Here is a 12950-nt window from a genome sequence, read left to right on the forward strand (position 1 = left end):
GGAGATATTAACTTTTCATGACATGACTGTTCAGATTTGAATTACTGTGGCACTCACATGCCTTGCCGTAATGGAGGGGCGTGCACTAATCCAGAACCGGACCACTTCCAGTGTTCCTGCCTCAAAGGGTTCAGTGGCCAGTATTGCGAAATCGGTACGTATTTGTTGATGGATTGGACAACAAGGAGTGGACGTATTTTTACGTATTTAGTTTGAGGATAAAAAATTAAAAACCGACCCTTATATGTTTCACCGAATTCTTGTCATCTAGCCTACAACAATCGGCGTACAATTATTTCATTATAATTTTAAAATAAAAGTTAGGGGAAAAACTTTATTTTGAGATTAAGGGATTAAATTTTACTATTTAATTTAGGAAATACTTTCTATAACATGATAGCCTACGCTCTGTTTGTGTAGGCATTTATTGCGACTTTTCAAGTTAAAAAAAGAAATGTCGATTTATTTGCGATGTGTTTTAATGCTAGATAAGAAAGCACTTTATATTTCTTGGAATTGACACAACCAAATGTCAGTACAAGGATAAAAGCTGTTTGGGTACCAAACAGCATCGTGCTTGTATTTTCCCGTGCTATCAAAGGTGTTGTGATGAAGCTTAAGTTGTGTTCACAACGGATAAGTCAAACCTTGTTGAAACGCAGATTGCTATTTCGAAGCTTAGCTAAGATCATGGGAAAATATTCTATCTCGCAGCATTCACATAAACGGACTGTTGAACACGTATTATATTCTAAGTCTTCTGTAAAACCGGTAATACAAAGAATTAACCAGAGCTTTTTTACTTGTAAAAAAGAACAAATTTATTCGAAGCAATTTTCTAATATGCAATGAAAAGCTCAAAAGAAACATTGATCCGTCGACATGGTTGGTTCGTTCGTTTCCTTCTTTACCAATCCGATCATGTACAGTGAGAATATTTCTGGGTATTTGCGGCCGTGAATAACTTCTGCGCACACTACTTGTATATCAGTCTCAATTTTAATCTCGAAACTACTCCAGATAAAAACAATTGAAAACCATTTTGCTGCCATTTACTTCAAGCTTTTAGTCGTAGTTTTGTAAGCTAGGACTTGTAAATTTCTTGCTGGATTATCACGATGACTCTTACCGCAAGCTCACTTTGCTCAGATGTGGTTTAATATTTCAACGCAGGTGTCATAACTTGCATATATGTGGCATAATGAAAAGTGTAGCGTTACATGATTTCAAAGCCCAAGCAACATGAAAATTGATGTCAATAACTTAAAGCGGAAATTCTTGTTTAGCGGATAATGCTTGTGTTTCCAATCCGTGCCAAAATGGTGGAGTTTGTCAGGAGGAGCACACAGGGTTCCGGTGTCTATGTCAAGTTGGATGGACCGGCCATATCTGTCAAATAGGTATACAATATTCATGATCTTTTTGTTTTTGTCAGTAAATACGACTTTCCATTTAAACTCAGTACAGAGATAACCTATATACATTCAGAAAGCCAACAATCAGATAAAAGTACACTTTTTATACAAAACAACACTATTGCAGTTGGATTTATTACCAGAAAGACAGCCGTAAAGAGGCAGGTGCATTATTTTCATACTTGCGCATTGAATTCATGTCATTTTAGTAGGCGCGCGGATGAATAATTGATTGTAGTGGAACGTAAAGCATTTACCTGCCATCATGTAAAATCATTATTTTATGTTATCACTAGAGATGTAAATGCAAAAAAAACGAACCGTTTTTTTTTAAAAAAAACGTGTTTTTTTTCAAAAAAAACTTGGGCCAAAAAAAACACTCGTTTTTAGGTTTTTTTTGTTTTTTTTGTTTTTTTTCATATTTTTCTGAAAAAGTTGCAAATTTTTTACAATTTGCAGCTTAGTTTCATTATAGTGCTCTTGAAAAACATTAAACTAGTAAAAATGGTTTTATGGTTGTGCTGAAATTACTAAGTGTTTGTGCTTGGCAGCAGCATATGTTTTTTGCATAGTCCTACGCCTACGTTGTTTCACTTTCTTCTTCATTCTCAGGCATATTTGTGGCAGTAGACCTGACAAACGTTGAATTAATGCAATTTGATACATGACATAATGTAGATGAGTTAATCTCTTTTTCCTTTTATGGAAGTTAGCCTACAATGTTAGTATACCGGGACTGGTTATTCTTGTACACGCTCAATGGGTTGACGAAATTTTGGCAAAAACAAGACGGCAGTATTCAGAACATACATTACCTTGTTTGTGGTAATTTACTAATGCAAGCTTTTGCCAATAGCTTGTTTAAACATGTTTTCTAACTGATAGCTTAACAACGATGTATATGCTTTATAAATGTTGAAACAGAAGTATTCTTTTCGTGTGTTGTAACTTGTGAAGTCTTAGACACTTTGTCATTGACGCTTCTTGCAGATCATTTGTGACATAATGCAAGAGATCTTATCACAGATATTTTTAGCTGTCAAAAGTAAGTGCATTTGTCCGAAAAGGTTTAGGTTAATGTTCCTTTCAAATGCCCACCACCCATGTTGACTATTGCTAGTAACTACCAGCCCTGAATGAAGAAATTTTCCCGTTAAAGTGGAGTTTTTCAGCACTGCTCAGTGTTCACACAGTGAATAAATGCTTCATAATACTTTTCCTGACAAGTATAAAGTTTTACCCATATTCCCGCAATGCAGGATAGCCTAAAAATACAAAACAAACATCAAAGATGAAAACTTATTTTATTTGGGAACTAGGCCTACTACTTTTTGAGATAAAAAGAAATTGACCTCTTGTCGTTACGCACCAATAAAACCATGATGCGTAACTTTAAAAATATTTTTTTTGGTAGAGGAAAGATTGACGAAAAGTTTGGCAAAAACAAAAAAGTGCTAAAGTCTCAAAGTGCTGTAAACTAGTTCAAATTGGATGGATTAAATGCAACCATATATACTTCTTTTAAACATGTCTATGACAGCACAATGGCGTGATTAAGGGAAAACAAACATGACTATGACATCACAAAGGAGTATTGAACCTCTTCAGGGAAAATAAAAAACATCAAAATGTTTCCATCTTTCACTACATTTAAATGTGATTTGGGCTAAAAGTTGAGACTTTAGCACTACACTGCTTTTGCCAAACTTTTCATCAATCTTTCCTTTACCCAAATAAAAAACGTAAAAAACGACTTGAGATCTACAAAATTGTAATGAACCAATATACCAGACATATAGTCTGATTTGAAATAAGTTATAGAAGTGATGAGACTGTTTGTTTGTTGAAAGAGACGCTATTACAATGAGTTTACCCTAATTGCTGCATATTGTGACATTTAATGTCAAAATAGGTAAAAAAAACAAAAAAAACAAAAAAAACGAATAAAAAACAATAAAAACAATAAAAAACAAAAAAAACAAGCTCGTTTTTTTTAAAAACAAAAAAAAACGTTTTTTTACATCTCTAGTTATCACCGACACTCGTTTAAAATTTGCGAAGGGTATCTGGATAATGGAAAGTTCAAAACCGCCTTCTATTTGGTTTCATCCTCAAACTGCGTTGTCCTAATACCGTTTTAAGTCACTTATCATGGGCACATCGCAAAAATTCAGTTTTACAATGAAATGTTTTCATGCACACACACTCTTGTACCGAAAAAATATATTACGTGGCATCTTGTAAATATGTTCCTAGTATCTGAGGCATCACAATACTAGTTGTCACTTGTTTATGCCCCAGCTTTCCAATATCATTCATTAAATATTATGTAACTATAAAGCACAAGAGACTACACAATTAACTGGTTTTAGGTGCAAAGAATGTAGAGTTTTTACCGCACTCACTGTGGTAAGCATTTCGTAATGTCTTTTTTTATTCAGAGTCATTGTCAACTCGACTGTGCTACATAACGTAGAAAAAACATTTGAATTGATTGTCTGGATAGCAAATGACTCACGAAAAGTGGCGTGGGAATGTGAAACCACTTTTTGATTCAAAGCCCTCGAAAGATCTCAGTCAAGTACCGACGTCCAACAAATTTGCTAATTTTTCTCGCCCGATAGCCGTCCTGTTTAAAGTCACTTAAGTTGCCATCGATCTTACAACACTTTACCAAGATAATCCTGCATTAAAACAGCTCACAACAATGCTTTGAGGCGGCGTGCTTGAAACTGACTTGTGAACGTTTGACTGCTTGATGTATTATAGCTGTGATCCATCATATCAAGCACAATTTCACATATTACGATCAATTCAACGCCACTGCTGGTCGTTGAATTGTGGTACATTTATCTTTCTTCTTTCAATATTCTGCACTAAATGTTACAAATTCAAATTACACATTTTAGATCACATGACTGATTGGGACCACCATCTAATTTTATTGTCGCCTGAAAGTATCCACTTAAGAAAATCTCCGGATATTTCTACATTTTTTGCGGCTGTTCCAACAACCCGGCTTCTAATATTCATGATTCATTCTTGTCATAAATTACACTGTCGCCTTCAAGAACCTGCCGAAAGTCCTTGAACAACCTGTGTCTGTTCTCAACATTAACAACATCAAACAATGTTTATTTATTGTCGTTGTTAAGACATCGACGACTGCAAGGAGAAGCCGTGCAAGAATGGAGGAGTGTGTCTTGACCGGGTCAACGATTTCGAGTGCCAATGTCCCCCACACTGGGAAGGGGCGACGTGCCAGTTGGGTAAGTCATCAATGGTGTTCGATTTACAGGAGTTTACTTCACAAATGTAGATACAAACGACCTGCTTTATCCCGATGCTGCGGGTTTGCTGTGGTAGTAGCGGTTTGCCCTAGCTTTCGAAACACAGTTCCCTAGTCATGAGCTATGACGAATGGTGTTGGAGTCAATCTATTGCATTACAGAAGTTGCTTTTTGTTTACTTTGAACAAATTCACATCATGCTCAAATATTAGCAATTGGTCAACGCGTCGAAATTGAACTGTATATCTCAGCTAGCAAATAAATCACTTTCACAGTGCATTGATTCAACGTGTGCAGACGTTGAATCAATGTAAAACGTGATTGATTTGCTGTTCTAATGGATTGGATTCAACATTGAGTCAATGTAAAAAAAACAAGTTTTACTAGCTGGGTAGCTTTCAGCCAGCGTCAAGTATATAAAATTGGGGTGCGAATCCGGATGGTAATAAGTGAATACATCAGTGATTACATTTTTTTTCTGACCTTGAATAAATTTGCTGAAGCTGAATTGTAAATTGGTACAATCGTGTAAAATAGCAAAACTATCTCAACATTTTAGTTTGTGCATAGTTCCATAAGCTTACAAACATGTTTACGATACATGACTTTACGGTAATTACTTGGTCTTCCATGTTCATAATTATTTCAAGAAAAAACTTTGTTTGTTGGCAAATGTAATTTGTGTTTGCAAACAGTGACAAACAAATGCGTTTAGAATGCAGTTGAAGTTGTTTTCTCTGCCCTTTTGCATAAGTTACAACCTCAAAACAATGTAAAAAAGGAATAATTGTTTTTATTGAGTTTTCGGTTGAATTTCCCAGCCAGCAAATCAATCACTTTTTGCATTGATTCAATGTCTTTACAAAAAGCGACAATTTGTAAACATCCTTTAAAACCGCATAACATTCAATGTGCCAAACAACCTTTAATAAAATTTAATACTGAACACTTTCAGTTTGCTTAGAAAGCAATTTTTTTTTTTCGGCAGCTTACATATTCACTGTGCTTTGACAAGTTGCAACGTGGACGCCACTATTTTGTAGAAATTTAATAAGAACACACTGAAACGGGTATAAAACACTCAATAATCAATAAGAAAACAGGTGGAGATAATATATTTTATTTCACGCTTATATTAAAAGCATTTATTGTTCATGCCTGTGCATTCATACGCGACATATTTTTTTAATTATGTAAACGATAGCAACTGATATTTTTAGCACTAGTTTAATAACACCCTTGTGCGACCGTGAGAAAATATGTGATATTAATTTTGATAAATTACTGTCAAGTTTTTACATTCTTTTCTGCGTTTTTCGAAAACCTGTGGTTTTTGCGTCTGTAAGACATGACTTGATACTTTGATAAAAATCAAAAACTAAATTGTCACATTTAAGTTCAATGTTCCGTTTAAAAACTTTTAATTATTCCCTTATCGACAAAATGGCTTGTGTGTGCTGTGAACTTACGCGTGTAAAAACTCGTATTGACTTTAAATGTTGCAATTACATTTTCAAGTGTAGTCAAAACATACAAACGACGTGATTTGGGTAAATATTAGTTTCCAATCAAGCAATGAAAAGTCTAAAATTTATGTATAAAGTCATTTGTGCTTTTGCTTTCTAATTGAAAATAATTTCAGTTTAGCGAAACTTTTTCTCGATTGTTAAAGATGGTAATACCACAATGGCATGTTTTTCTTTCATTAAGGCTTTATTTCGCATGAACTGATTGTTGTCTTGGGAGTATTTTGTAAAGTTTTTCCTTCGTTCTCCATCTAGCCATTTCCGGCATCTGCGAAATTTGTCTTGGAAACTTTTTATTGGCCATGAGATAATCAAAAAGATTTTCTACTTCAGTGTTTTCAAACCCGTACACATATTCCATATTTTGTCGTCGGTGTGATGTTGATTGATAGCTGCAAAAATACCTTTGCAAAAATACTGTTTTTGTTTTGATAACGTCATAATTTAGACGTGTTGCTTCAAAAAAAGGGCTGCATTTGCCTGGTTTTCAACAAATCAAATGTTAAGTTTGATGACAAATTTAAACAATCTTGTTTGCCAGTGGTGTATCAGTTGTTAGGACGGTTTTTCTGTTGTCAACTTCAACTTCGTCTGTTTGCGGTCAAATGAATCAAAGGCATTTGAAACTTGAAGAATGTGATTTCACGATCATTGTTCTTTAAGTATTCTCACGTTTTACTTGACGATTTCAAACTCTAAGCCTTAGTTTCTCTTTTCACTTTGATTTGGTTTGGTTTTACAATCAATGTCAAAGGATGGTTATAAATCAGCCAAAGTGTTGTTTTACACAAGTCGTTGTGCAGTCCAGTAAAAACTTCCTTTCAAACAGTAATGTCCACTTGAACTGCATTGTGAAAATAGCATATATCCGCTTGAATACCTACAGTTACGCATTCTCAACATTCATCATTCTTTACCTGTCACTTCAGACACAAACGAATGCAAAAATAGCCCTTGCGTCCACGCAGAGAGATGCAGGAATCTGCCCGGAAAGTATTACTGCGTCTGTGAGCCAGGATGGGAAGGAACAAACTGTGACAGGCAAAGTAAGTTCTTTTTCGTAATTTTACGTCGGTTGAACGTGTTAATTGCAGTATCAAACATTATCTAAACATCTAGACCGAGTCGCTGCCACTGCTCAAGGGTGGTAACAGGCAGAGCCCCTTGGCCCTTGGAGTGGCTAATAAGATAAAGGTTCATACAAAGAAGAGTTGTTTTTCAAATGTTAAGAGGTAAAACTACACAATAAAGTTTATTGAAATCTTTTATTAAGCATAGAATAAGATTTTGTATGAAATTGATATTATTCTTTTCTTTAAGTTTTCAACCACTGTGACGGAAATGATTGCCAGAATGGAGCCACTTGTCAGGTAAGTTCATTTCCATTAAAGCGTAATAATAAGCTATATACAAATGAGACACCAAGTGAAGGTGGTCCCATACTCTTATTATCGGCGTGGGCACTTAGGAAATAGGGAAATTTTTTTGTTATACGAGGCTTCTCTTGAGCAATCCAACTAAACACAGGGGTCATTTCAAAAATGCTGTGGACTAGGAAAGATTTTATCGTGTCCGGTGTCGGAGTTTCAATAACGAGTTAAAATCTTAATCGGGTATGTTTATTTGGGTTGGTTGTAATCATACAATGACAGACATATACAACCAAGCAACCACACGGCATTTAACATGATCCATTAAAATTGAACATAAACTATAAGCTACAAACGTTTTCGGCCATGGCCATGGGCACGGCCATGGCCGAAAACGTTTGTAGCTTATAGTTTTTATGTTCAATTTTAATGGATCATGTTAAATGCCGTGTGGTTGCTTGGTTGTATATTTTGAAGAAAGTGACCTCTTTACCAAAATTGAATCATACAATGGGCAGCAATACATGCGAAAATAAATAGAGGGAGTTAAAGAAGATGGCAGGATAATATAAAAAAAATCGCATCACCTGGAAGAGAACAGCAAAAAGTAAAATAGTGTGGAAACATATGTCAGGGCCAACTATCAGCAGTGACATGATTGGTTGACGATGGTGTAGAATTGTAGATGGAGTCGTGAACGGATATTTTTGGTTTGAATTATTGTTTCAACATCAGGCTACGTTGATAAGACGTGAAAGGGCAGCTTCGGCGAGAAGTGGGCAATGAAGAATGCAGGAAAGGTTGGCAAAAGGCACTTGAAAGATTTTAGAAGTTTTCCTGACATTGATTCAACACAAACTTAACTTGGATGCTGCTCGCGCAATGGGTAACCAGTTGACAGAACAATGTTGTTAGCAAAGAAGCCCATGACATCAAACACTTTTTTGCCTCTGCTTGAGACAACTTTTTCAAAACTCTTTCGAAAAATATCTTTCATTTGTGACGTCATAGCAGCGGGTGGGAACTTGCGGCTTGCGCTTTCTAATCCCTTTCAGGAGTCCTTGGCGGAATAGTTCTTTTATCTCGTGGAAAGAGAAATAAAGCTTTGGTTAACGTGAAGTCTGGACAGTTTTTTGGAAATAATTTGACTTGGCTTTTATTAGTTTGTTTGAAAAGTTTTAATTGGCTGAAAACCGGATGAATCTTTGTTTGCTGAACGATCTCGATTTTTGTTAATCTTATGTCTGGCATGTGTTTGTGTATCTCCCATTAGTCATCGCTTTACAGCAGCGGTTGTGATGACTGTTGTTACACCTGCCATGTTCTGTAACTGTAGTCACCGTTCAAGCTTCTCACTTTCATCGCATCTTTTATGAAATGCTTCACGAAGAATGATAAGACATGACCCAAGTTTTTTTTGTGAACCGATTGCTAGTGGAATAAACGTTGACTCAACGTAAAACTACTAGGTTCTCCAGACAGACCCTGTTTCAGTTTTAGATTGTTAGTAATTATGTTCTTTCCAATATGAGTAATCTGTCGCCACTAAGTCTCTGCATTTCTCAAAATTTATTTTCTTCGGGTGTTCACCACGTGATGCGATAGTAGTTATACAACATGAATGTTCATGTGAAATTCTTAACCTGCTGTATGTTCTTCGACTGCTGTTAAGGCGGTAAACCAGATTTCACATTTTTGTCGCTACCAGAATAAGGTTCTTTTGGTCCCTTTTGCGTTTTATTTTTATGCCATTATATTAGAATTTTACAGCTTATTTTATAAACAAGAACAAGAATGTCATGATCATGAAATGTGTCAGTTTTCTTCCATAGTAATTGGGTAATTATTTTTCCAAACTGTGCAGTTGTTCCACTCAACGAAGTGCACTGTTATCTGCCCATTATATTACTATCGTTTGTTGCTAACAATTCTCTTGATTTCAGGATCTGTTGAACGGTTTTCGTTGTGCGTGTACGTCTGGCTACACCGGAGACAAGTGTCAAGTCAATATCAATGACTGTGCCGAAGAGCCATGTCTCAACGGTGGACAGTGTCTGGACAAAGTCGGCTCCTTTACCTGCAACTGCCAAGAAGGGTTTTTCGGCGATCGTTGCGAGGTAGGATGGTTGTGTTATGGAAGTATGACGATGCCAAATAGTTTTACTTCATTTTTATGTAATAGGACTTAAGGTTAGATTCAATGTAATGTTTTTTTTTATTTGCGGCAGCCGATTGCACAGTTGCAAAAATTCACAGCGATAGACACGTGTTTCGTCCATGAAGAAAGGCTCATCAGTATCGCACCACCCATTAATGCCACATTCTCATTCAACCGCCTTGAGTATAAATTGATTGTATCTCTACTGAAGTATCTCGATCTCGACTGAAATGTAAATTTGCCAAGCTTTGCATTTTAAAGTTGTTTTTTTATTTCTATAGTTGACAACCAAAGTCATCACTTATTACCTTGTGCCAAATTATTTAACTCTTAGGGTTACATGCACCAACAATGGATGTTTTAAGCAGCCGATTAAATTTATCATCTTACTAGTAACTAGTTGATCAAGAATCAGTTTGGACAAAGTTCCTATGTGGATCAGTTATCGGTGATTCTAATCAACTGATTTCTGTTCATACATAAGGAAAAACATTATTTGTCGATTAGGCTGCTTAATCGACCGATTTTTCTCACCGATGGATGATCGGTGCATCCAAGACTTTGTTGTGTCAGGTTTTGTGTGGTTAGTTGTTCCTACGCGCGTGGTGGCACATAGAACTGCAGATAGACAGCATTGCCGATAGGAAATCTTCTAAGACAAGTATATCTGTCGACTGTAAAATAGACGCAAAGAGTACTTCTAAATTCGTAGTCTTGAAAAGCAGCTGGCATATGCCGCCATTCTCTGATTGGCTATTTGGAAGCAGCTTTATTGTTGAATAGCAAATGCCGTTTGGCGCCTTTTAGAAGTTTTTTTTTAATTTTTCATGGGCATTAACTGTTCAGAAGAGCCATTTTTGTGTTAATTCTTTCAAACTGAAAAAGAGTTCTAAAGAAGAAAAAAATTGACATCTGTTTTGCTGTTTCACCGCTTGCGATATCCAATTAAACTAAAATAATGAAACTTTTTCAATTTTTTGTCTTGGTCACAAAACTCTTTTTAAAAAAGGAACTTTTTTCTTTGTTTGCGTGTTATTATTGCTACATTCATGCATTGCGCTCAGATGTAATGATTATGAAAACTATTTTCTTGAATCAATCTTTTGAAATTTTGATTTGATTATTCTGAAAACTTTATCAAACTGAGATTATGACATTCGTGAAGGCAACCCGTAAAGAAAAATCAATCTTTTTAAATGTATTCAACGTCTGCAGACCTTGAACCAATGCAAAAAATACGCGTTCGGTTAGCTGACAATTAATAACATAATATCATCAGGTTGACACTGAGAATGACTGGATCAGCTGTTCAGGGCCAACCCCTCACGACCTCGCGATGTTGGTTAACCACAAATCACTTAATGCTGCTTCATTAATGCCTTCACATCATACACTATCCTGCAGCATGCATTTGTGTCAATAAGTTTCTCAATGAAATGGGTTACAAATAAATCTAAGTTACAGTTTTGAAAAGGAAAACATTATTCCTTTTTCAAAGTGAAGATTTCAAATAAAAAACAATCTTCGGTCAATTGCTTCCAATTCAAGATGGCCGCCAAGGCGCCTTCGCTTTGAATGACAACAGTTTATCGTAAATTTTTATTTTTGTTTTAAAACTAACCGAAACTAGGTTTTATCAAAGCGGAAGCTACTGCTACGGGTAGGGGAATAGTTTCATACAGTTGTCTTTGTAGAATTAACAAGAAACACCTCCTCGATTAACGCCCTTGTTCCTTTGAACTGTCCTTTGGTGAACGGTTATAACAGCGTCGGAAGTGAAAGAGTTAATGCTGAAATATCAAACTGCTCTTTTTCAGCTGGAAGGATTCTGTCGACCTAACCCGTGTCAAAACGGTGCTGCATGCCATGACTTGAACAACGACTATTACTGCAAATGTGATTCCAAGTACGAAGGAAAGAACTGCTCAGACTTGCGGGAAGCTTGTGAAAACACTTCGTGCGAAGGTGATTTATCGTTTAAATGCGTAGTTTATTGCCATTGATGTTTTAACTTACGATTGCATTTAGTGTATTCAGTGAAAATTTAACTAATTAATTCGGAAATAGTCGCTTTAATTAAACTTCCGCCGTACATCACAAATCAAAATAAGCCACTTTCAATAATAGTATTCGACTTTGAAACTCAATAGTTTATCTTATGTGTAATTTGCTGCCGCCGTTGTCACCCACTCCAGTCTGCGAGTTTGTCTATATTGCACTAAGAAGACAGTGGTTGTCGTCTTAAAAATAGCAAAAGTAGACACAAAAGTTAGTTTAAAATGCCTTGTTTATCTTTCATTAGTAAAAGTTTGATTTATTAAAGTTCATTGCACTTTACACCTTCCCGTTCAACTTTTATGACTGCAATAAACCTGCTTTTCCAGTGATAGACAGTTGCACAGTGCACGTGTCCTCCGAAAAAGCAGAAAACGGATACGTCGTACAGTCGTCGGGAATATGTGGTGATCATGGATCTTGCATCAGTCTCGCTGACAATCAGTACCTTTGTCAGTGCAACGCTGGTTACAGAGGAATGCATTGTGAGCTAGGTAAATGGATGCCAAACTTACCTGCCATTTTGCACATTTACACTAGTTTGTTGAACGAAGAGTGTATTTTCTGCTGATTCATCATCGTCATCTGTTTTTAAACCTTTTTTCATGGTGTTGTCGTGAGTTGTCAAATTAAACATGACTCGGCAACATTTACAAAATCTGTGACCTTGGAAACAAACAGTCATCTCACGCATCATTGGCTCTGTCTGCCAAAGTCGTGCTAATCCTGTTGATTCTCGTGTAGTCAAGCGTGCAGGTGTAGGTGGTGTACGTGTTACTTTTGTCATGTGCACCTTTTTGATGTTCATTTTGAGAACAAAAACCTTGTTTGTCACCTGGAATTTCTTCAGTGTGCTTGATTAATTTTTGCTACTTTTATGATTTTTTTGTCGAGCGTCGTGATGTTTTATATCTTGTCTACTCTGTCTTGTTTACATTTGCAGAGGAGTTTCATTTGTTGCAATCGTTTGCGAGCTTTTAAAATGGCGTCTGGTTTTAGTTGAGGTATCTTTTTGGCGGTTGCCCGCAGAAAACCAGAAAGAATTCACAACAACTTGCTTGCTATCTTTGTCAAGATAATCGTCAGTTATCTGGAAGATTTTGATGTGTACACTAAGAGTTAATAAATAATTGAAC

General features: G+C 36.1%; 1 protein-coding gene across 2 annotated transcripts in view; it reads left to right on the forward strand.

Annotated features, from left to right (window-relative positions):
* Nucleotides 1-12950, forward strand: part of LOC145782403 (protein jagged-1b-like) — a 43913-nt gene that overhangs the window by 18373 nt on the left and 12590 nt on the right. The window contains exons 7-14 of one of the 2 annotated variants that reach the window (XM_082594187.1): nt 35-154; nt 1287-1400; nt 4571-4684; nt 7161-7277; nt 7552-7601; nt 9545-9718; nt 11577-11724; nt 12144-12308. In XM_082594187.1, coding sequence (XP_082450313.1) covers nt 35-154; nt 1287-1400; nt 4571-4684; nt 7161-7277; nt 7552-7601; nt 9545-9718; nt 11577-11724; nt 12144-12308 — 1002 coding nt within the window. The remainder of the gene's footprint in view (nt 1-34; nt 155-1286; nt 1401-4570; nt 4685-7160; nt 7278-7551; nt 7602-9544; nt 9719-11576; nt 11725-12143; nt 12309-12950) is intronic. The other variant, XM_082594194.1, reaches the window with a different exon arrangement.

This window comes from Aplidium turbinatum, chromosome 1 (assembly GCF_918807975.1).
Source record: "Aplidium turbinatum chromosome 1, kaAplTurb1.1, whole genome shotgun sequence".
NCBI classification, from domain to species: domain Eukaryota; kingdom Metazoa; phylum Chordata; class Ascidiacea; order Aplousobranchia; family Polyclinidae; genus Aplidium; species Aplidium turbinatum.